At 37.7% G+C, this 24,907-nt stretch overlaps 1 protein-coding gene across 22 annotated transcripts in view; it reads left to right on the top strand.

Moving 5' to 3' along the window:
- The window catches only part of cacna1ab (calcium channel, voltage-dependent, P/Q type, alpha 1A subunit, b), a 144,300-nt gene that overhangs the window by 71,319 nt on the left and 48,074 nt on the right, over nt 1-24,907 (top strand). For 18 of the 22 annotated variants that reach the window (XM_017435950.3, XM_017436025.3, XM_017436397.3 and 15 more), the window contains exons 6-27: nt 9,042-9,133; nt 9,368-9,520; nt 9,904-10,091; nt 12,646-12,749; nt 12,913-13,028; nt 13,125-13,169; nt 13,405-13,497; nt 13,629-13,826; nt 14,768-14,880; nt 15,516-15,628; nt 16,083-16,214; nt 16,338-16,410; nt 17,391-17,511; nt 17,756-17,823; nt 17,970-18,076; nt 18,651-18,804; nt 21,052-21,659; nt 21,975-22,282; nt 22,756-22,888; nt 23,049-23,178; nt 23,723-23,782; nt 24,077-24,183. In XM_017435950.3, the coding sequence (XP_017291439.2) occupies nt 9,042-9,133; nt 9,368-9,520; nt 9,904-10,091; nt 12,646-12,749; nt 12,913-13,028; nt 13,125-13,169; nt 13,405-13,497; nt 13,629-13,826; nt 14,768-14,880; nt 15,516-15,628; nt 16,083-16,214; nt 16,338-16,410; nt 17,391-17,511; nt 17,756-17,823; nt 17,970-18,076; nt 18,651-18,804; nt 21,052-21,659; nt 21,975-22,282; nt 22,756-22,888; nt 23,049-23,178; nt 23,723-23,782; nt 24,077-24,183 (3,216 nt within the window). The remainder of the gene's footprint in view (nt 1-9,041; nt 9,134-9,367; nt 9,521-9,903; nt 10,092-12,645; nt 12,750-12,912; nt 13,029-13,124; nt 13,170-13,404; nt 13,498-13,628; nt 13,827-14,767; nt 14,881-15,515; nt 15,629-16,082; nt 16,215-16,337; nt 16,411-17,390; nt 17,512-17,755; nt 17,824-17,969; nt 18,077-18,650; nt 18,805-21,051; nt 21,660-21,974; nt 22,283-22,755; nt 22,889-23,048; nt 23,179-23,722; nt 23,783-24,076; nt 24,184-24,907) is intronic. The other 4 variants (XM_017436811.3, XM_017436887.3, XM_017436724.3 and 1 more) reach the window with 1 other exon arrangement.

Raw genomic sequence — 24,907 nt, 5'->3', positions numbered from 1 at the left:
ACAAAGAGATTGAGAAAGAGCAGGGGGGGGAGAAAAAATGGAATGAAATGAGACATTAAAAGATGTCTGACAGAAAGAGAAACAAAATCCAGGAGGGAATTAATGACATAGAAACACAGAAGTCTCATGGTCATTGGACCATTACAGTCCTCGGTGTCCATTGCTGACCTTCCCTCTTTACCCATTAAGTGGAATTCCCCATGGGAAAATGGTTTGTACTTGCAGCCTTAGAGACCTCGGAGAGAACTGACATAACATTTGCAGAGTTGATATAACATTTGGAGAATGCAGCTTAACATCTCTTTGGAAGAGAGATGGGTTATTGAGTAAAATTATAATTGCCAAAAAAATGTCCTCTTTTACTAAGAGTTCTCTAAGATACAAGTTTATTCCACTTACTGTACGAGCGTTGTGTTTGTAGGACCAGAGCTGCACTTCTAGAAAGAACAGCTTGTAGACCACACTTTTCATCCTGAGCAAATATAACTGATTTGAAATATTTTAGGTCAACTTTGACTTCACAGTTTGTTTGTTTTGTTTTTTTTTTTGTAGTTGGGAACCAATATGTTGAAACAGATTTAGAAGGTAAAACAAATGGAGACTAGATTTCTTCACTTCCTGTAAACACAAACATCTTGCTGAACATTCTGTGCATGGATTCACTCACACATAGAGCTGGAGTCACTTCAAAGAAAGATTAGGACGATTTATTAAAACCCCTTTTGGATCATTTTATGATTTTTTTTTTTTCTCTGATTAACTTTACTGTAAGTGGATGGTAAGGATGGTGATGTTGAGTCGATCAAATTATAAAGAATACAGTTATCAAAAGGTAATTTTCCATTTTAAATACATCTAGGAATAGTACACCAAATAAGGTTCTTTAAAATTAAGAAAAAAATAAATGGGTTATAATTGTTCATTGATAAAATGGGGGCTTTCACATGTTTTTGTCTTTGCAATATTAGTAAAACACAATTTCTAAGATCTTAATGTGAAACATTTTAACTAGATTAGCGATATAAATGTCAAATGAAATTTTGTCATCCATTCAAATACCCCAACAAAACATCCCAAATTACACTTTACACTCTTTGAAAAAGTTGACTATTAGATGTAAAGAAATGCTTTAGTCATAACATGACTTAGAAAGAGGATAAAGCATAAATTTTTAACGTAGTATTTAATTGGATTAATATTAATGCAATCTGTATCGCTGTCGCACAGCTTGTGATGAAGCTGGTGTTTAAATGATAGTGTCATCTGTATAAAGGTTTATTTTGCGTTTGCACAAAGGTTTTGAAAAGTTTTACTTCTCCTTGGAGGTTGAGGGTGGGTGGTTCTTTTTCCATGTTAGTTATTTTCAGGTGTCTCAAAGATAACCATGCTGAGCAGTTTTATTAAAAGCACTTCATCCTTAACAAATAAAAGCATTGATGTTGTTGTGCTTTGTCTTTTTATCAATTCATAAACTTGCAAAACTTTATCATCAATTAATTATGAAGAAACAGCTAAAAGAAAAGTTGATGCATCACTGACAGTCACAGAAGAGAATCTAGTATTTTAATTTGTTCTTGTAGCTACATAATAACAAGAATCTCCACTGAGAATTGATTTTACCATTATTAATAAATTCTGGAATTAGATTTGGAGACAGGAAACAGCGACAGGTTCTTTAAATACACCTTCGGCAACCTCCAGTATGTGCTGCATACCTGAAATTACTGTTGGCCATTGTAGGACATGGGCTTTATTCTCTGTTAAAGGAAAGTTCACATCAAACACTGATAGAATGTAGCTGATCTTTATTAACAACTGTTTGTAGAATTTAAACTTTGCTATAAAACTACTCATTTGGATTATTCTTGAAAGTGCTCTCCCATTAGTTTGTGTGTCAGTATGTCTAAATAACTGTGAATAAACTGTTAATGTAATTGTGATGTTGGTTGCTCAAGTGTCGGCACACATCATGGTATTTGCTGGTAGCTTGCTGAAACACATTGTTCGAAATTCTTTACTGTGTGTGTATCATTTCCATCATCTGTGGTCCAGGTTTTTCTTTTGCATGCATGTGTGTAGAAGTGTATCGGCAAGGGGTTTGAGCACTGAGGACTCAGTGGGAGACACTAAGGGGACAGGAGCTCACACTGTGGTGACACATGGCACTCCCACACTATTTCCACACGATGCACACATAAGCCCTGTGCGCATGTGCATGAACACACTAGCAAGACACACACGACTCATGCTCTTGTTACTGGCTGGAACCTGTCCCAATCTCTTCCATGTTGTCAGTGTGAGTTCATAGTATTTTTTTTTTTTACCATATAAGCTCTCATAAACATCCATCACAAAGGCCACATGTGTTAAGGTGCACGTAATCACTGCACATGCACAGTGTTTTATTTTCTAAGTTAATAAAACATGTTTGAGTGGTAGGACATGTAACCACGCTACTTCCAACTGTGTACCTAAAACTGTAAAAGTTGTTTTAACAAAATATTCTTCCGTCCATTCTGCCTTTCGTGCCAAAGTTCCAGACAAAAATCATCTGTTGAGAAATGACAGAGTTATAGCTATTTTTGTCCAACCCTAAAAATAACATCATGCACGATCTCTTGTGATATCACTACATGTCAAGTTTGGAATATGTGTTGTGAATAACTCTCAGCTACTACCACATCAAATTTTAGCCCAATATCTATAAAACTGACAGAGTTAAAGTTTTTAGAGTTTTTTGTGTTGGCTAATGTTGATTAGCTTTGATGGCTACCTTTTATGTGGTTGACTTCAAAAGGTAATCAGTTCTAGATATACATCCAATGATTACTTTCTGCAAGTTTAATTAAAATTCATCCAGTGGTTGAAGAGATATTTTGCTTACAAGCAGACACACGCATACACAGACATAGGCAAGAACATTATCACCTGCCTTTCGCCAATAATTAACACTGCATGTAAACATACGGCCTTAAAATTTCTGGTTTTGCTTGTTTATGTAGTTAAAGGAACAATCATTAGATGTAGATGTTGTGAAACTCAAACAATTAGGTTTCCACCAGCAACAGAGAATTGTGTCAGTCTCACAACCCAGGCTTAGCTGGGCCATCTCCTCAAACATGCAATGTACACCTGATGTGTGTGTGTGTGTGTGTGTGTGTTTGGCATGTGACTGCACTTGCACTGGTTTGTCTGTGTTTGCGGCCAATAGAAGTTGCACTTGAGTGTGCACAAGGAATGTTTGCCAGGATGCACAGTGGCTGCTGTTAGAACAGGGTGTGCTAAGACTAAGTAAGGGTTGTGTGTGTATATGTGTATGTGTGTGTGTATGTGTGCGTGGGTGGGATATGCAAGGGTTTGGAGGGGTTGAAAATCAATCGCTAGGAGACCCACTTCCTATCCCCGTTGCTGCAGCAATGCCGAGATTCCATCAATGAGCCAGGGCTGCGTTTCCCCGGCAACGCTTGTGAATGAGAGCAGGTCGGTAACCGTGGAGACTCAGCAAAGAGAGGAATCGCCGGTTGCCATGGCAATTCTGTGAACGGGGAGAGACCAAGCAAACTGAAGGTAGTAGGTGACCTCTGGGATCTTCATCAAGGCTCTCAATCATCATCATCATCAGTCTCTTCTTCATTTAGGACAGCTACAGCAGGAAGGGAGGGCTGTTGTTAGGAAACTAAATCAGAGTATCTCTAACAGTCAGCTAAAAGTCCAAAGTAATTATTAGGGAGACATTAGAGTAATTACTATTATTACAACATTTAGATTGCTAAAAGAAACTTTCGGTTTAAGTGATGAATCACCAGCGGCAGAGAGACACTAACTTTAAGGTTTCAGTTCTCAACCTTGCCTCCAAATTACACTTGGAAAAGAGTTTTTGGTTATTTTAACCTGGGCACACAGATTCTGCTCAATCACAATAATATATGGCATACTGTATATACATTGTACAGTTTAATAGCCATCCGTTAGAAAGCAGAATGGTGTTTGTGTCCTGCATGTGAAAGAACTGGAGGACATTCTGTCCTGCGGCAGCCATGACTTACTTGTGAACTGGTCATTTTCCAATTGAAAAAGAAAAAAGAAAATCAGACTTCATGTATGTAATTGTGTAAAACATTTTGCTGTGGTAGTGTTTAGGTGAAATCCAAATGTGCTGTAAAAAGCGCTGTAGACTGAGTGAAAATATTGCTGTTTCAGTGAGGATTTACATCTCGCTTTACGTCGTCACTTAAATGCAAGCAATACACAATCGAGGTGAGAAGTTGGGTGCAACGTCTAAGAGGTTAACACACTGATAGGATGTTACAGCACAGCTTAAACTGTGTTTGTGTTGCTTTACAGGTTCATTGTAAGGTGTTTCCCAGCAGTGAGAGCCTCTGTCATCACCATCCAAACACTTTCTCCCACTGCAGAGAAAACTCTCCCTTTCTTCATCTCTGGAGTCTCTCCGTGTCTCTGCTTCTGTTTCCCCGTTGAGTTTTAATGTCTCCCTGCCTCAGCAGTTGAATCTAACACTTTTAACACACAGGACTATCACTCTTTTTCAATTTTTTCACTCTTTTTTTTACGCTCTCTGTCTCTTAAGGGGATGTTGCCTCTCTTTCCTCGCAGTCTGTATTTCATTAGGAATTCTCTAGGGTTGTCTAATAACTACAGAGCTTCTATATGATATCTTGTGTTTGGATAATCCCAGTTATGAAAAGGAATTTGGATAACTCGTTGAATACATGGTTTATGTTAAAATGCAGCTAAAAAGAGAGAAAACAAACTAACAAGGGATATGAGAAAATACACAAATTAAACTTTAAAGTAAAAAGATAAATTATAATAAACTTAAAGGCCTAACATTCCTTGAAGGAATCCATTTTGCCCACCACAATTCATGCCAAAAGTTTTAAACTAAGATTGTCTTATGATGAGAAAGGACAGAGTTATAGCTGTTTGGTCAAACCTTGCTAATGACTTCATCTGCAATCTCATGCAGTTTTGCAAGATTTTGTAAGATGTATAAACACTAATGTGTATGTGTTGTTTTCTGGCTGAGGTTGATTAGTTGTGGTGGTCATCTTGAATTACTTTCACTCAAAAAGTTTACCAGTTGTATGAGCACACCAAATGATTACTTTCTGAATGTTTCATTAAAGCCTGTCCAGTAATTCATGAGATATTTTGTTAACAAACAGAGTTGACTCCAATAATTAATAGCAAAGGTTTAAAAACAGATCTTGTGACATCATTTAGTGCTCAAAGTATGAGTTTGAGGTGAGTCACAGCTACCAACACACACAATTGTAGTTAATTATCTTGTAAATTGACTGTTATAGTTTTTAAGTTTACTAAGGTGGCTGAGCGGTGGTGGCCATGTTGGATGTGGTTGACTGTGAAGGGTTAATCAGTTGTAGATGTGTATCTAGTGATTACTTTTTGAGAATATCAGTAAAATCTGACCCTTGGTTTAACATGATATAACAGAAAAAGAAACACACACACACACAGAGACAGGCAAAAGCATCAACCCTTTCCCTTTTATTCAGCAGGGAATAAAAGTGTCAATATTATGTCAATTTGCAATATAAACTGACAAGTCTTGGGTCACCTTAGAATTTCTTTAGTGTAAATTACTAATAAAACAATGAGTTTTGGGCAATGTGTTGGACATGCTCTGTAATACTTTACTGAATGTAACATTTAAAAATGCAATTCTACAGTCCTCTGTATTTTCCAACAAATGTTTTAAAAATAACTAATATTTTCTACCTTTTTTGCACTTAAAGTTTACATGTGAACTTAATTTACGGTGACAAAAATAACTTGAGATTTTTAAAAACTCTGATTTTGTTGTGTCTATGCAGTTTCAAAATATGAACCTTTTCAGAAATGATGACACAGCAATCTGATTTGCGCATACTCACTGTTACTTCATGTCTTAAAAACCAAAACAACAATAATTTTTTCTGCATCCGTTTCATTTTATTCTGATCTCATTGCCATTAAACTTTGACCTTACTGAAACTTAAACAATATGTAAGAAATTTAAAAAAGTATTGTCTATCAGATCTGTTGGAGCCAAAGATGCTGTTTTGAAGCCAGTTCCAACTAGAAAGCAGTGATGTCTGACAGTGGATACCTGCCCATCTTTTATATACAGTTTATGGTTTAATTATTATTCTCTAGGGATAGAATTTGTCTTTTACTTGGACGTGCCATTAAAATGTTTTAGTTGTACACTAATAAAAAACATATTTTTACACCAAAAATCCATTTCTTAATTGTGTCTTTCACCAGTTTATTTAGCCTAAGGTGGATATGTGATAAAAATGTGAAAATTTCATAGTTATTAAAATAAATTGGTTTGAGGGTGCATTTGTTGTAATCACCTGTTCAATTAATGCACATTACAACTATTAAAAAATTAAGGTACAAAAAGATAACATTATTAAATCAAATAATTCATAAACTATAAGGAGCCATTACTTATCCATCGTTTACTTATTGGACACACCGTTCTTTACTTCATTTAGCTCCACTCAGTTGGGTTTTTTTTCCATCTCATTTCATTTAGTTTTACAAAAAACAAAAATTCTCACACGTACTTGTTCCCTTGTCTATTTCAATAATTCTCTGGCCTCTTGTTTTCCTCCCTGTTGTTCCTCACAAACGTCAGCATACTCGCTGCTCCATCTGCTGGCCAACAAACACACTGTGTTCAGGTTCAGCTGTTGCCAGGGACAACTGCATCCTGAAGGTTTGTGTTGTGTGGCAGAAGTGGAGGGGTACAAGAAAAAAAGGATCCACTGAAATGTGATTGTTTTGTTTTTTTTAAAATGTCAAAAGTTAAAATAATTGACTAGAAGGTAAATGGAAAGTCAAAATTTAGAGAGAAGAAAGGAAAACCTAAGGGTCGCTCATTTACTTTATCTGTTACTTTATTATGTAAAGTCAGCACAGCTGAAAAAAATCACCTAAAACTTTGGTCATTGTGAAGTAGTGTCTGTTGTACAGCAACAACAGAATAGTACAGTATCTTAAAACAGAATTCTTTTTAGATTGTAATAAATTATGGCTAAACCAAATCCTTACACAGATGAAGTTAAAGTTCTGTATACTCTGTATAAGGAGTTGCAAATCTTGAAATTGTACATAGAAAACATGATCAGTCTCTGCAGTGTCAGAAAAACAAACAATGGCATCTTAGTTGATGCACATTATGTTGTATTTCAACACGATGAGCTGAATTAGACATAAAAATGTTTTGAAATTGCATTCAAGGTACCCCAGAAAACAATATGCTGCTATTTCCATGTTATTTACTCTACATCATGATGAGATCATGTTAAGCCGAGGCAGTTTGGTTATTTTGCTGAGGTCCTGTTTTTTGTAGATGTGCAGCATGGCCTTTAGCTGTAGCAGTTAAAAAAAACCATTGAGGGATGAGTGGTTTGGCTGCTGTGGCTGTGCCTCTTAATAAATGACCTCTTACTGGAATTAACAACAAACCTGAGGAGGAGGAAGAGTTGGGGGCTGGGAGCAAAAACCTAATGCATCAAAAACAATCACATTTTTACATGCGGTAAGGTTTTCCTCCAACAGTCTACAGTCATGCTCAGCTGGTGTTTCGAAGCTGTGTGATTTCTCTCTGTTTCAGAGCTGTGATGTACCCCAGTTCTTACCAGCAGCAGGGGAAAGGCTGTAGTAAGCTCCTAAACCTGAGCCAGATAAACTGGTTATATAAAGCATGTAATGGGTTGTGAAAGAGTATCAAATCTTTTCCAAAACCTCACCACATTGTTTTTTTTATGCTAAACTTAACCAAAGACCCACTGTAAAAACAATGTAGGTCTCATAAAACAAAGAAAAGTTGAACACAGAGAGTAAAAACCAAACTAAACTTCATTTGAAATTAGAACCAATTTTTAAAACATGTTTGTATTTGAAATGAGTTTGATCTCTGCTTCCTGAATAACTGTGTACTTCCAACATCCCTGTGATTCCAGCGATCAATAATCGCCCTGTAGGCGAATGTGGTCATTACATTTTTGTATTTTCTTGTGAGACTGAGTTGGGTAAATAGGGCATTAACTCATTGCGTGTATAAATGTTTCTAACTGATAAATTCCCTCACTCGTGTGACTTACTACTGGTAACGCTGTTGTGCAAGTTCCCTTTTTTTTTTTAGTTGCTCACGTGTTGCCAATTTGCTGTTGCTATGGACACTGATGGAAAATATGGCTTAAATGCGTGAAAAAATGTTGCAGATATCACAATAAAACTAGAAAAAAATTAGGTTAATTTATGCAAACAATATTTAGAAAACCCTTTTGAATTAAGGTACGTACTGGTTTATTTTTCTTTCTGCTACCAGAAAAGGGAGTTGCAATTTAAATAAAATGTCTCATAATTTGTGCAAAAAAAAAAGCTTCAACTGTCCTGACCAACCAATGATTAGGAGACACCATTACTTGGCTTAGAATTGTTTCTCTGATATTTGGTATGCAGCTACCACAAAGTCATAATATAATAAATGAAAGGAGAAAAGTTACATTTTTATGTATATTTTTCCAGATCTGATGTCTGTCATATAGTGCTCTTTCCAGTGCATCGTTATACACTTAATTTTCTTGTCCTCAGATCATTTCCTTTCTACCCCATACTCTCTTACTCAACATGCAGTTGAGACATGGTTTCTGCCTTTTAGCGTGCACTTTTCCAACCTTTTGTTGACCATCTTTACATTATGGCCTCACAAGCATCCAGAAACTTTATCCAAAGATACGGTGGAATGTCACAATATGGCATCTTGTTCCAATGAGTTAAATGTGTTACAGGTATTAATAACCGCACCTGGAAATACTTTACATAAAGTTAACAGCCCTCTTTAAAACTTTCAATACAAATATTTAATTTTATCTTTCATGAGACATGGAAACAGTTCAAGTTATTTGGTGATTTGGTTTCAGCAAGGTGTAAGCAATAAACTGGCAAAAGTACAAGTTTTCTTGTTAAAGTTATGAGGTTTGTTGTTTTGTTTGTCTGTGCAGGATTTTGTCGTCTGTGGGATCTCAACTTGATCTGAGGACACTTCGAGCTGTGAGGGTGCTGCGACCACTAAAACTGGTGTCTGGAATTCCCAGTAAGGAATGGATGGATGTATGGATGGATGGATGGATGGTTGGATGGATGGATGGATGTTTTAGTCTATCCATTCATTTAGGCAGTTTTAGTCCATATATTTCTAAAAACCTCACCGTTTGTATTATATTCGTAAAAGTTGCAGAGTAAGAGACCGGCGAATTCAACTAACCTTACTGCAAAACTCTGAATCTATTCTAAGCTGCCCTTCTGCGTGTTTTCCATTGCTATTCAGGCCTGCAGGTGGTGCTCAAGTCCATTATGAAGGCCATGATCCCCCTGCTGCAGATTGGCCTGCTGTTGTTTGTGGCTATCCTCATGTTCGCCATCATTGGCCTGGAGTTCTACATGGGAAAGTTCCACACCACCTGCTACGATGACGTAACGAGTAAGAAGAACATGCCACACTGAAATATTGTACACATCACTTGGTTCGAAGCTCAAAACAGTAAATCTCATCTGGTCAAATGCATAATATTTCTGACCACACGTGATTTAGAAAAAACTGCTGGCTGAATTCCATTTTACTTTGGCTTAGGAGCACTTTTCTATTCGCTACAGCGGTGTTTGGCTAAATGGTCATAACTTGTCAGGACAGGTGACTAGAGGAGAGACAGTTTAATGTTCAGATATGATGTACTGCTGTAAATAACAAGACTAGTGTCTTTATACCAAAACAATATACTAACAGTGAAACAAGTCATCGTCCTATCATTACAAGCCAAAGAGTATAAGATAAATATTTCTCTAATTCGTTTTCTCTCTTTCCAGGGGAGACAGTTGATGAGCTACCATGTGGCAACAAAACGCCTTCCCGGTTGTGTCCGAACGGCTCAACATGTCATCCTGGCTGGATCGGACCAAACTACGGCATCACCCAGTTTGATAACATCCTGTTTGCTGTTCTCACCGTCTTCCAGTGCATCACCATGGAAGGATGGACAGAGATGCTCTACTATGTACGTTCGTCCAGTTAGCCATGCCCAAACCATGCTTTTAAAAGAAGTTCAAACCACACAGTTTAGCATATCAATGAATTCCAGATACAACAAAGGCCTTACATGTGTCCTTGTTAATTTAAATAAATTACAATTAAATAATTTTGTAGCTCCATTGCTATATTTCTTTCCTATTTTAGTTTTTCTCCTCCTCTTCCTCGTCTTTAAATTCTTTTTCTTCTTTGAGTTTTTGAAAACTGAATGTCACCAGAATTAACAATCAGATGCTATAATTTTCTGTCTCACTTTTGATTTTGTTCTGTCACTGTCTGAATCAAACTCGCCAACTCGTCCATGTCCGCATCACAAATTATTTTAGAACTGAGAATTTTCTCCACATTTGGAGCTCAATATCAAAGTACTTTCTAAACTGTGAACATTGTGTACCAATGTACTTCCACTAGACAACAATTGTGAGGGGAAAAAAAAAAGTTCACTTGGTGATAAATCACAAAATTCAAGGCTGGATTACAAAAACAGTGTTTCTGGCAGTTCAGAAACTGTGTCCTCTGTGGGACACAATGACTCCTTTTTGTTCTGGACATTGTGAATTTCTAAATGTTCAGAAATTTTATGTGCACAAAACTAAAACGCTTTACATGATCTCCTGTAATTTTCAGATTGGCTTTAGTTTCGCTGTGTTTGCTGATTCAGATCAGAGCTTCTGTTAGTGACATGACATGTATTGATGATAAGATAAAACACAGTCCAGGAAGATTTGTTTTATATTTTTATGGCTGTCAGACTCACCAGTATGCACAGAGGTTAGTTTGATTCAGATTGTTTTTTTCTTTTTGACTATATCAAGCAAAGTGTAGTTTATAAACTGATTAAAATCACATGTTGACACATCATTTCCAAAAAGCTTTTTCCCCCATCCCTGTTACGTTGTCATCTGTTTGACTTTTTGTCTTCATTCTCTCATCTGCCCTTTTCTTTCTTTAGGAGTCACTCTGCTCTCACCTCCTCTCTCTCTCTCTCTCTCTCTCTCTCTCTCTCTCTCTCTCTCTCTCTCTCTCTCTCTCTCTATTCTGGTCCACCTCGCTCTATATTTAACATATTTTCTGATGGATGAAGGCTGACTTCCACACTCACACAAGCAGTCAGGAGGAAACCAATGAAAGTTTAATAGAGACGTGGCTGCTTGTATTGTGGCATGTAGTGATGAATTTAACACATGCACACAGGCGTCCAGCAGCCAACGATCAGCTGATAGATCCGTTAGGGCGTCACAGGGAGTCATGGAAACATATCCTCAGTAATCTGATTTCTGCGACTGTCAGCTGAGTTTTTTTTGGGGTGACACAGACAGAAGTAACAACACGTCAGACCTTGAGCTGTTTGGTCGCTCTCCTCAATACAAAGAGTGACTGCATGTGTTTGTTTCTGAATTGCAGACACACAACATCTGCTTCCAGGTCGGTCTTTCAGTAAATAAAATGGTTCTGGAGCAGTATAAAGTTTGCACTTTGGTTCCCTTTAGATCTTTGCCATTATAGCAAAGGTTTACATCATTTATCAGTGTTTGCCTTTATTTTGTTTGCATTTTAATGATCAAGTAGTTGTATTATTTTTGAGGTCTCTTTTGTCAAATAGCGAAAAAGACAAAAAACCTATAGTTAAGAAAATTCAACTGAAAAATATAATTTAGAAATCAGTGACTGTGTAATCTTTACTATCCTGATGAGGAAATGTCTTATTTGAATCATACATACATATGGAAATCTTCATGCTCATAGTACCCTATTCTATGATTAAAGATACTCATCACAAAGTATGAAATAAAACATAAAAAGGGGTTATCTTAAACTACATCAAATGGCACAGTTTGAAAGATTTTACTTCAGTTGTTTTCCAGATTGTTGATATGCGATTCTGAAATGCTGGTAAACACTTAATGTAAACAAAGCACTCGGCTGAATCTGTCAAAAACTGTATTGATCACATGATAGAACTACACTAGGCTGGCCGTAGTCTGTGTAGGTAAACAAATATGTTGGAATTGAAAAAGCGTAGAATCAAAGAAGACATTTAGGTGGAAATATGAGTGAATCTGCTGAAAGAAAAGAGAAAGAATGAGTAAGACAACTGTCAAGAACAAATATTGGGGACAAAGCAGGGTGATGGAGCGCCACAAAGACACAGCTCAACTTTCAAAGATGCAGCTTTTGTGAAACTTCTGCTGGACCAAAAGGTTTACTGTTCAACCCAGTATTTTCAGTCTCTACAGCTCTTTTCTTTAAGATTCATCCTGTGACCAGGAGAAAAAAGAATAACCTGCTGTAGATGATGATCTATGAATGAATACCTTCACTGAAGCTGTACTAGACTGAAATACGCTGTTTCTTTTAGTAATGAAATAATAGAGTTAAGTATTTGGGCTAAAAAAATGCAAAGCGTGTTCAAAGTCTATATTTAGACCATGTCTAGGTATTATCAGTTTAAAAGGTAGCAGGGTAATAAATCAAGCCTAATTTTAAACATGACATAAATAGTAATGTGACTGTCTCTGCAGAGTAATGATGTGGAGGGCAGCACCTGGAACTGGATGTATTACATCCCCCTCATCATCATCGGCTCCTTCTTCATGCTCAACCTGGTGCTGGGTGTACTCTCAGGGTAAAATCCTCCGTGTTTCTGTCTGCAAACATTTCTCCACCTTTCTAGGAAATGCAGTACATTCATGTAACTTATAGTCTTGCTCTTTGTGACAAGACGATGAGCAGAATAAAGGAGGATGTGTTATAATGACAGTAAAAAATAATAATAAATGTCCCCACAGTGAATTTGCCAAAGAGAGAGAACGAGTGGAAAACAGGAGCGAGTTCCTCAAGCTGAGGCGACAGCAGCAGATCGAGAGAGAGCTCAACGGATACTTGGAGTGGATCTGCAAAGCGGGTCAGAACACAATGACAATCACACTTCGTCTGATGCGTAATGCTCTGGCTGCTATATTTGCACAGTGTTCTCACATTTTATTTTATAATTTTACAGAGGAGGTGATTTTGGCTGAGGAAGACACCACAGGAAATTTTGACGGTAACTTTTTTTTTCTCTGCACGGCAAAATGCTGTAAAACTAAACTGTTTAAGTGGGACGTTTGTCTCAGATATCAGGCGGCATTTCAGCTGATGCCCAAAACCTTTACAGGTGGTCATTTTACATTAATGTGGAAATTAAAGACAAAAATGTAAATTGGTGACAGACAAAGTGAAAAAGGTGGGAGAGTGACAACAGATGAAATAGCGTTTTTTGCTGTTCGTTTTATTGCAAGGCTCAAGGCGACGGCCAACCATCAAAACTAGAAATAATAAGACAGAGCTCCTAAACCAAGAGGAAGGAGAGGACAACATGGAAGATGCCGTGGGTAAGAAAAAACATGCATTTCCCCTATTTTAATCAAGAGTTTTAACGTTACGTGGAAAGCAAGAGGAATTTCAGATAATTTACATCAAACATCTGTCGCAGAATGTGACGTGTCTGACTGCTTTTTCTTAGGTTTTGCACGCTCTAGTATAAAGAGCGGTAAGGACGGCACCAATTACAGTAAAAAAGAGCGACGAATGCGATTCTTCATCCGTAAGATGGTGAAGACGCAGGCCTTTTATTGGACCGTGCTCTGCCTGGTGGGCCTCAACACCATCTGTGTGGCTGTGGTGCATTATGACCAGCCTGAGCTCCTCTCCGACTTTCTCTGTGAGTAAAAACAAAAAAAACCACACTAAATGTATACAAGTACACATTCCTACACTCCTACACTCCGATCTGAGAGCTTTTAATACGGTTTTTATAGGACCTGGTGATAAATGTAGTTTTTAAAACTCAGGTATATTTGGACCTAAACCTAAAAATGACTCTGTTTTCCTCATTTATAGTCTCAGTAAATCTCAGGCTTCACTGTTGGCTAATTTTATGCTTAACACAGATTCTTCTTGCTTTCATCTTGGCCCCATTTTGAAAGGTTCTTTATCTTCTTCAAACCTATTGTTTTCTCCTACACATGCAAACAAGACATTTACTATTTTAGGAGTACAAATAGTAGAAACACATATGGTGCGTTTCCTCCATTTATCAAATAGTAACTAGTCCGACTGAATTCACTGTCGATTTTAGATATTCATTTCCTGCCTTTATACAATTATCGTAGCTGATTGCAGCCGCTTTACAGCAATAGCAAGAAATAAAGTAGAAGACCTCATGATGTCAGTGTTCATAGTGTACTATCTGGAAACATAGTCATGGAAAATTCAGTGTGAGCAGGTAGTTTAAGCCAAGAACAGTTATATACTCATTATCAATTATATAAAATCTATTCTGTTTGATGAGCTTAAATAAACCCAAATTATTTATTCTTTAGTTTAATTGTAGCTGCAGACTTGAACAAACACAATAACACACTCATACAATAAAATCAGCTTATGCTTGGCTGATATTTAGTATTAATAAAATATGCACTTCTAGTTTCTCATGGAGTCCATACATCACTAAAACAGCCCACCATTAACTTCCACTCAACTTCTTTCTCACACTTTCTCACACAGTTTTTTTTTTTTTGTTTCATCCTTCACTTTTTCCGCCAACAACCCCACCTCTGTTGTCCCCATACTTACGCCTCTCTTTCTCCCTCCCTCCGCCAGTCTATGCAGAGTTTATCTTCCTCGGTTTGTTCATGTCTGAGATGCTGATCAAGATGTATGGTCTGGGCATTCAGCCCTACTTCCACTCCTCATTCAACTGCTTCGACTGCGTGGTGAGCACACACACACACACACACACAGTGACTAAGTGAAAACAAGAGCTCATACCCATCAGGCTTTGTTTTAAAATCTAACACTGTTTAGATTTAAGAAATATATTTACATCATGGGATGTCATCATAAGGATACAGCTGTTAAGTCTTTTTAAAAAATGTCAACTGGTTAATTAAGGAAGGGCAACTTCCTTGCTTCGAAAACTACAGCGAGCCACTAGTAGTTTACCTCTAATATTAAAAACCTTAAAAAAAGACACTGAACAGATGGCTCTACTTTGGAAAATGTTCTATGTATGTGGACAGGAAGTAAAAACGCAGAAGAAAATCTTTTGTTTTAAAAAAAAAACTATCTGGAGAATACTTAGTATTTAAAAATACTGTCTAGTTTTTGCTACATTGTATGCAGTTCGAATTTTTAAAAACACCATTTAATTGAAAATGCTTCTTTTTGCAAAAATATTTACAACCCCTTTATCAGCGTACATTTGGCAAGTTGACTTTAGGTAGACAAATTTCAGGAAAGTTTTTAATGTACAAACTAAAAAGCAAAGGTCCCAAAACAGAACCTTGAGGGACAAATAAAATGTGAACATAATGTTTGAGAAAAAGAACATGATTGTCTCTCTTTGCAGGTAATTGTTGGAAGCATCTTTGAGGTGATGTGGGCCACTATAAAACCAGGCGCATCTTTTGGTATCAGTGTATTACGAGCTTTGAGATTACTGCGCATCTTTAAAGTCACCAAGTAAGTCTTTTTCTGTCTCTGCTTATCCATCAGCCCTTTCATCAACAAACAAGACAAAATATCAGGAAATAGCCGTCCAGTTCCAGTTTTTGTTTTAAACCACTAGTATAAAATCTAAATCACTTTGATGTCTTGGCATTTTGACTTTTGTTTGACACTCTCTTCAGGAGCCATATTTTCAGATATAGTCTGTTCACACATTTCAACAAATACGTGAGAGTTGGACGATGCTTAAAGTCCCAAAAAACTAGGTGTGAGCAGGACCTTTTTTGTCCCTGAAAGTGTGATAGTTATTAAACTCAGGGGAGGAAATCAAGTCTTAAACAAGATTATTCCAGACAAGGATCAAATATAGGAAGCTGCTCAGAGGATGAGACAAGCGACAGGAAAAAGAGAAGTTAGGACTAATTTTTTTGTATGTAATTATTCATCCTTCTCTAACATTTGTCTTCAGGTACTGGGCTCCACTTCGAAATCTTGTGGTTTCTCTTCTCAACTCCATGAAGTCCATTGTCAGTTTGCTTTTCCTCCTCTTCCTCTTCATTGTGGTTTTTGCCCTGTTGGGGATGCAGCTGTTCGGAGGACAGTCAGTATCAGAGAAAACTTCAAAATAAGCCCATTCCTCAGTATTTACATTGTATGCCTACTTTATTTCTGTTTGCACAGTATTACATTTCCCTCTTGTTTTGCTTTTTTTTTTTTCCTGCAGATTTAACTTTGAAACTGGAACTCCACCTACTAATTTTGACACTTTTGCAGCAGCAATCATGACAGTGTTTCAGGTAAGAAATAAAGAGTCGAGCCCTTTTCTGACATTAAATGTTAATTTTTACCTTATGGTGACAATTAGAGATGCCGTTCAAAGGGACAAAGAGAGACGTAATAAGATATAACACAAAAATCTTTGTTCAGTCAAACTTTTCAAAACAGCATTTGCATAAAATTTCAAATCAGTTCTCCAAAGCTGCAGTGATTATGTATAACGTAGGCTAAGAGCTTTGAGACAAATCAGCTTAAAGTATCACTTTTCAAATGTTTCTGTTTATTAAGTTGTTGTTGATTTGTCTTGTGCTGGTTTTCTTCAATAATGCAACAACAAATTTAGTATTATATGTAAATATATATATATATATATATATATATATATATATATGGTGGTCACCATCTGTACCATCATCCTTGTGTATGGGATAAGATGAGACGTTTTGACTAGAATTTTCAAAAGTTCATAAAAAGATTAGGATACAGTTTTCCCATAGATTAAGGGCTATGAATTATCAGCCCTTGGGCATGCTGTATTGTGAATGGGAGCAGTTGAAAACCTTTTCAGTAATTGATTTTATTATTGGTGTCAGCTCCAGCTCCTGTTCAATTTAGGACATCATTGATTTATTATGTTTATAATTTCATACAAAAGTCAATATTGACTAGATCAAGAACTTAATTTTGATTTTATGTCACTTTTTTGTAACCTTGTCAATATTGGGATGAAATTGCGAGGCAAATTACATTTTACAGTGTAGCTAAAAGATCTGCCTTATCACATATTAAACACTCTCCAGGCTTTTCCAATATGTGTAAAATGATTTAAAGTTCAGATAAATGGGTTAGTTTATACAGAATATATTTTTTATTTGTTTTATTTTTAAAATCCTTTATAAAGGAAGATCATCCTGAACAGTTTTTATTCTGATGTTGACCTATTTTCAAAAATATTTTTAATTTTCACATATTAAAATATAACTTTTCCCCTTTTTTGTAGATCCTGACAGGAGAGGACTGGAATATGGTGATGTATAATGGTATTGAGTCCCAAGGAGGAGTAAATGACAAAGGGATGGTCTTCTCTATCTTCTTCATTGTCCTGACACTCTTTGGCAACTGTATCCTGCCTTCACATCTTTATATAAATACACTCAAAATGTACAATATTCATGCATGTAAATATACAGAGCCTTTTAAACTAAAATATTATAAAAGATCTATAAGAGCTGCTGGAATTGGTAATTTTTCAGTCCTGTTCTGTAAAACCTTTGCTTGCTCCAATGATAGACCCTATATTTTGTGTCCATGCCTTTTCTCGTTGTTGACAAGCATCAGTATTTTCCGTAACTTCTACCACCACAGACACGCTACTGAATGTCTTCTTGGCCATCGCTGTCGACAATCTGGCCAACGCCCAGGAGCTCACCAAGGTAGGGGGTCGCTCGTGAAAAAAAAAAAAAAAGACAGTTTGTTTCTGTTGAGCTTGTAGAGCTTCACAAACATTTCTCTATGTGAGGGATATTATTGTATAAATCAAAGTAATAACATTTAAATCAAACTGAATCTTCTTCGACAGGATGAAGAAGAACAGGAAGAGGCAGCTAATCAAAAGACAGCACTACAGAAGGCTAAGGAAGTCGCAGAGGTCAGCCCGCTGTCTGCTGCCAACTTGTCTATTGCTGCGTGAGTACACACACTTCGTTATGATCAAACACAAAAACATGTAAACAAATATATGGAAATACACAGACCCTGTTTAAGGATGCAAACTTCACAACTAAATAGTCCTCTCTAATTCACTCAGGTTTACAAAATGTATGCTCACCTTTACAAGCAAAAGTCAATTTCAGTTTTTAATTTTAAAAACTGAATTTCTTTTACACGTTCAGAAAACAACACTAACTCAGACATGCACTGTTTTTCTTACAAAGCTGTCTTTTCTAACATTTGTGATTGACAGGCATTCACGTACACACAACAATGCACATGCAGGCGAACTCGAGAACGTCCTTTAAAATGTGATTAGGCAATTGTTCAAAGAGTGAAAAGAACAGATTCAGGCCTTTGTGGAGTGCAGAAAAGCGAGAGGCGGACAGTCTAAAACCTGCTCCCTGCAGCAGAAACAATAGGACGCCTTAAAACAAAGCTCAAATAAATCTGCTGCCACTTTCAAAGTCACAAACGTTCGAACAATTTGAAGCTGCTTGGTTTGGTCTACGGTTATTATTGTCGTTAATTTCTCCACCTCTGCCAACAGCAAGGAGCAGCAGAAGAACCACAATAAAGTCAACAAGTCGGTGTGGGAGCAGAGGACGAGCGAGATTCGGCGGCAAAACCTGATGACGAGCCGTGAGGCGCTTTACAATGAGCTGGAGCAGGACGACTGGAAGGTGGGAGGGGAGGGAGAGGAGGTGAGGAGTCCCGACCCCAAGAAATACATATATACACATATATATATATATGCAGTCTACTCCTGATATATATGGTGAACATTTGTGTAAAGTAGTTTGATGGTTTGCTTTAACTACTTAAAGGGATATCATAACCCCTGTGATGTTGAGAAAAATCTAAGGCCAAAAAAGAAATTATTTGAATATCTTAGTGAATTTACAACACTTTGAAACAACCCCAAATGTAGACTTGAATGTATGCACCTTTTAGATCATTAAATGTCAGCATGATCTTAAAGTATATTATAACTGAATACCTTTAATGACAAATGGCAGTAGAAGGTTTTCTAATAAGTTAATGAACTTCAGTTGTTAATCTTTATTTTTGCTGCCTTCATTTAACCTCTTATTTTGTTGCAGTGATGTAGAGATGCACTCGACTGTTGTTGTTTTTTTGTACTGTGGCATCCGTTATTTATGTGATTTCAAATGTTACACATATTACATGTGTATACCATCAGTTTTTGACTGCATACATTCTGTGATTTTAAAAATAACCCAGCAGAAGTCATTTTCATTGCTTTTCAAAATCTATAACATCAGTTATAGGTGTGATTACAGATGCAGGTCTTGTCTGCATACTTTTAAGGTCTTGTGTGTAACATTTGTTGACATCTGAAAACTACAGATCACAGCTAGCCATGTCCATAAGGTATTCTTGATTTTGAATTGCAATGAAAATTACTTGAATGTTTCAAACACTGAGGTCAGTTTGGGCTTTTTATCCAGATATTAAGTGACTCTTTAATTTCGTTTTGGCTCATCTGTATGGAGTCTGTATTGGTGTGCACTAAAAATGCTGTTCTAATGCAGTGGTCTGACCTGGTTTTTAACCACTGTGTGTTCTGGGTCATGCTGTACTCACAGATGTTTTAATTCCAGGGTGTAATATCCCTTTAAGCTTGTGAAAAATTGTTGCCACTGTGCTGCTATGTGGGACGACTTGATGCTGCGTGCTTGGGAGCAATGCATTATTAAAGTGGGGCATGCTGAGAAACCCAGAGCCAGACTCTAAGACAGCAGGCAACTCAAAACTGGAGCGAACTGGGGAAAAAAACATTGACTAAAAAGGCGACCGGGAGTCAACTGGATTTAGCTCAACAAACTGTATGTTCGCTTAGGGCGCTGCTTTGGCAATTTTTGGCTCTGAAGAAAAAAAGAAGTCATAACAGTTTTAAAATTGAACTGTTTATGTGGAGCCAAAAATGATTGACTGCTGAACTGTGTATATGTGTGGCTTGGGGAAGGGAACTGGGTGGGTGCTTGAGCAATGCTTTAAATCCCAGGGTGAGCCTGCATACATTAAAGGTCTCATGTGTAACATATAGTGACATCTAGTGGCATTTGTAGAAAGGCACATCCGACTGACTAGCCCACAACCTCAGTAAGGAAAAAAAACTATGGAGATCAAAAACGTCTGGAAACTGTTTGCAGTTTAAAATATAGTGATATAACGTATTAGAAAAGTGAAGAAAGCCAATGGCTGCCACTAGATCGACCAAAATGTTACACACTGAAACTTTATGTATGAATTACATTAAAAGTGGCGTTACATCCATAGAATGTATAAATTATAGACCAACTGTCCCCGCCTTCTCTTGTTGGTAATCAAAGCCAGCAAGACCCGGTTTACGGGAGCTGCCATGTTGTATTTTTGGAACCAGAGTCTGTGCACTATGGATGTAGCGCTCTCGCTTGCTGCCTCTCACACAATCATGCTACAATCGTGTTACATGACCTTTCTTTTAAGAATGAAAGAACTTACTACTGCTAAACACATTTTAAAATGAATATTTCAAGGTAAAAACTAAATGACTTAAAAAAAAGTCAACACCTAAAACCTTTTTGAAAAAAAAAGTTTATATGAGGTATATTCCATGTTTGACCAAGGCCAGTGACTCAAGGTCTAGATCTGAAGGGTCTATGAATACATCTAATGTGCTGGCTTTAAAGCACATTTCTGCAGCTTGCAAAAATAAGCATACAAAAAAAGAGTAGCTTTATATTTATGTGCTTTATTGTACGATTCTTTTGGAAATAACTGAATTATTTTATAGTAAAAAACAATTTCTGTCAGACAAGGTTTTAGGAGCAGATATGTATAAATCTGTTTGGATAAAACCATCATTCATGGTACTTGGGTGAGTAAGAAATGCTTTAAATTGTATTTCAGTTCTTAACACTATGGACCATATTACCCTGACTCAGGTGTCGTATCCACGGAAAGGACGTGGTGACATTAAAACCCACCTGGACAGGCCACTGGTGGTAAACCCACAGGACAATCGAAACAACAACACCAACAAGACTCAACCTGGTGAGCTGCCTCTGGACCAGCAGTATCGGCGCCAGGACATTGACCACTGCCGCCGTGCTGCTCACCACTGCCACTTCCACCACCGTCACCATCAGAAAGTCTCTGGCACGGAAACTGGAGCTGCACCTCAGCCCCCAGAGACTCACATGGAGCACGGTTTCAGTTGCACGTCTCTGGGTAACGTGGAAGGGAGCGTTGAGCGCCGCCAGGACGAGGAGAGGCACAGCCACCGGAGTCATCGAGGCCATCGGCACAGAAACAGGGAGCGCAGGGAAGCTTGCAGCACTTCCCCTCATCGTAGCGAGGGCGGAGAGGGGAACAACGAGCAGAGGCGGTCCAGACAGCACCACAGGGCAGCCAGGGACGGGGAGGAGGGCAGAAGACACCAGTGCAGGGGGACAGAAGGAGAGGGGGAGAAAACTGAAGAAGAGGGAGGACGAAAGACAAGACGGCATCGCCACGGCAACCAGGAAAGATGTCGAGGCCATCGCACCAGAAAGTAAGTTTTTTTTAAAAAAAAGATTTCCTGCATCAGTCTAAGTGACAATCAAGAAAAGCTGTTTGTTGTTTATCGAAACTAACACTTTTAAACAGTGACAACTACATTACTCCCTGTTGGTTTAGTGCAAACATCTATTAACAAAATAACTGCATACTCTATATGCCTTATTAGATTTGTGTCTTATTTAAATTCATGTAATAAACGGGCAGGACATGCTTGTTTTCCTTTGTCGTTTTATGTTCCCCTCTTTTATCATTTTATTTTCTTATCTTGTTTCTTTATCTTGATCCTTGCTTTGTTTTCCGCCATCAGGGAGCACTGCAGCACCGGCCCTAGCCTCTCCACCACACGACCCATACAGCAGTATAACGAGGACCTTGACAACTTTCGCAACAACAGCAAGCTGGCCAGTGCCCATGAGCACCCTTACGCTCTCCCACCTGATCACCCAGACCATCCTGACCACCTGAACAACCTGCTGAACTGCCACGACTCTGACACCCACACCCTGCTCCACAGCATGGACAGCCTGATCCTGACCAGCATGGCGAAACCCGACTACACAACAATAGACATGCCCCCTGTCTACCCGTACCCCTCTACCAATGCCATCTTGCAAGGTGATCATCATGTTGCCTTGTGCAAAAAATAAAAAATTAAACGTAAATGTGCAAATTGTGACACCACAATATGAATATAAGGATTTGTTAAAAGTTTGAACACTTTAAATGAAATCTAATTTCTGCTGCTAATCACTTAATATAGTAGTATTTTTTCAAATTTTGTTAAAAGCCTACATTTATGATTGACGTTTATTGCCAAAATATGTTATTGTAAACTAAAAAGTGAAAGATTTGTTGCATTATTTCCATGGTTGTCACAAGGTTTTAAAGAAATGTCACAACGTATTTTAGCTGGACAATAGAACTGTACTGTTTGACTTTATATAAAAGTATTATTCAGTCCTATTCAGTTTTGTTTTCAGAGCAGTCCCGGTGAAGGTGTCTCATGTGTTTTCTCGGGTGAATCTGACCTCTTTCTGTCAGTCTGTCACTTGTTTATCCTCTCTGCTTTCCTTCTCTGTTGTGCTCAGTGAACAAGAACGCCAACACCGACCAGAAGAAGAGCGAGGAAAAGAAGGAGGAGGAGGACGAGGGTGAAGATGAAGACGGCCCTAAACGCATGCCTCCCTTCAGTTCCTGCTTCATATTGTCTACAACTAACCCGTGAGTTTATACATTAGCATGTGTGTGTGTACAACATCACTGTTTTATGTCTTATAAGACATGGAAATGTTCTTTAAAGTTTTTTTTCTTGAGCAGAAAAATGCTTAGTGTGTTTTAGTAACCATTTTGTGGAACGTGTGCATTTGTGTGTTTGCATCAGGTTTCGAAGGTGCTGTCACTACATCTTGACTCTGAAGTATTTTGAGTTCAGCATCCTGTCTGTTATCGCTATGAGCAGCATCGCCCTCGCTGCAGAGGACCCTGTCAAGCCTGACTCACCACGAAACAATGTGAGACATTACTGTGTGTGTGTGTGTGTGTGTTGTCTTTCCTATCATCTATGAATGTGTGCACGTAAATAAAATGTCTCACAGCCTTGTTTTAAATTAGTTTTTCTACAAAAGTTGCATTTACAGTCTTCCAGTTTTTTATTGGGTATATAGTTTTTATTCTTTCAAGCAGCTGTGCAGAAAAATCCTCCTTTTTTATTTATGGTGGCCACTAGTGTTCATATTGATTTTGCCGAATTGTTTCACAATTTTCTGGAAATACTCATCACAGACTGCTGTGTTTTACAGCAAATAATGATCACAACACAGAAAAAACAAGTGTAATTTAAATACAAGTTTCTGAATAATGTAGTTAGCGATAATAACCTTAAAATTGGTTTATTTTAAAAATAAGGTGAGAGTTTTGTTGATCTCTGTCTCTATCTCTGTCCCTGCTAATATCATGTGCTCTGTTTCTTACCTTTTTTTCTTCATCCCTTTGGTTCTTATTCTACCTTGAGATTTATTGGATAATAATAACTCGTGGTGTTGTGCTCCTCTGCAGGTGCTGCGTTATTTTGACTACGTTTTCACAGGTGTCTTCACATTTGAAATGTTGATCAAGGTAACAAAGTATCAGTGTGTTAGCGCAGGACTGGATGTTTATAGTGACTATGTTACATTTTTATTTACTTTTTTTACTAATTGATTTTTTTTTAATCAGTTGTTTTTTTACGATGTGCATTTTTACTGTTTTGTGATGGTTCTTGTCTGTGCTGATTCAAGAGAACTGGTGTGTTTGTTTTGTGTAGATTTCTCAAGCGATGTGACTTGCATGTGAATGTTGATCTGAAATATAAATGTGCACAGATTTATGTGCGTACTGTATGTTGCTCTGAGCAAATGTCATGTCTTCCAGATGGTGGTGCTGGGCTTGTTTCTGCACCAGGGATCTTACTTCCGTGACTTGTGGAACATTCTGGACTTTATAGTGGTTAGTGGTGCTCTGGTGGCCTTCGCCTTCACGTAAGTGTCCCCCACCACCCCCTCACCTGTATCATCTTCACCATACACACACTCATACACACACACACATTCCACCGTCCACAGAAAGACCCTGGTTGCTCAGCCTCTTTTTTTCCCCGTACACCAGGCCTTGCTAGCCGGCTGTACGTCAGAAATCATCACCTCATTTTTTTTTTTTTGGTTTCTGGGATCCACTTTTTCTTTCTCTGCCACTCTCTTACTGTTGTCTGTTCTGCGTTTTGTCTTATTATGTGTGTAAGCATTTCTCTCAGTGTTGTTATTCTTTTTTTTTATCTCTGATACTACTCCACTCTTTTTCTTTTACTTTTAGTTTGTCTCTTGTTGTTAAGCCTTCTTTCCCTGAGTGTGGTCATTATCGATTATCCTTTTCCTCATCCAGTAACATCTGTGTTTCGTCACTGGTCACTGTCATTTGTGAAATTTTATCAACAGGTCTTTCTCTGCGTTTCACTGCCACCTTCATCTCGATAATCACTCTTAATCCTTCAAATAAATGTGTTCCTGATATTTCTCACCTAAATCTCATCATTTTGACCTACACTTTAAAACCTAAAGGAGGCTCTTCAAAAAAAGTTAAAAAACAAAAACAACTGGACTTCTATTCTGTAGCTGAAGACGTTTCGCTTCTCATCCGAGGAGCTTTCTCAATTCAGAAATAGAGAGTGTGGAGTTGAGCTTTTAAAGCTGAGATGTGATGTAAGCT

This window comes from Kryptolebias marmoratus, linkage group LG3 (genome assembly GCF_001649575.2).
Source record: "Kryptolebias marmoratus isolate JLee-2015 linkage group LG3, ASM164957v2, whole genome shotgun sequence".
Lineage (NCBI taxonomy): Eukaryota > Metazoa > Chordata > Actinopteri > Cyprinodontiformes > Rivulidae > Kryptolebias > Kryptolebias marmoratus.
The sequence above is the reverse complement of the archived record's forward strand: the minus strand, read 5'-3'. Positions and strand labels throughout refer to the sequence as shown.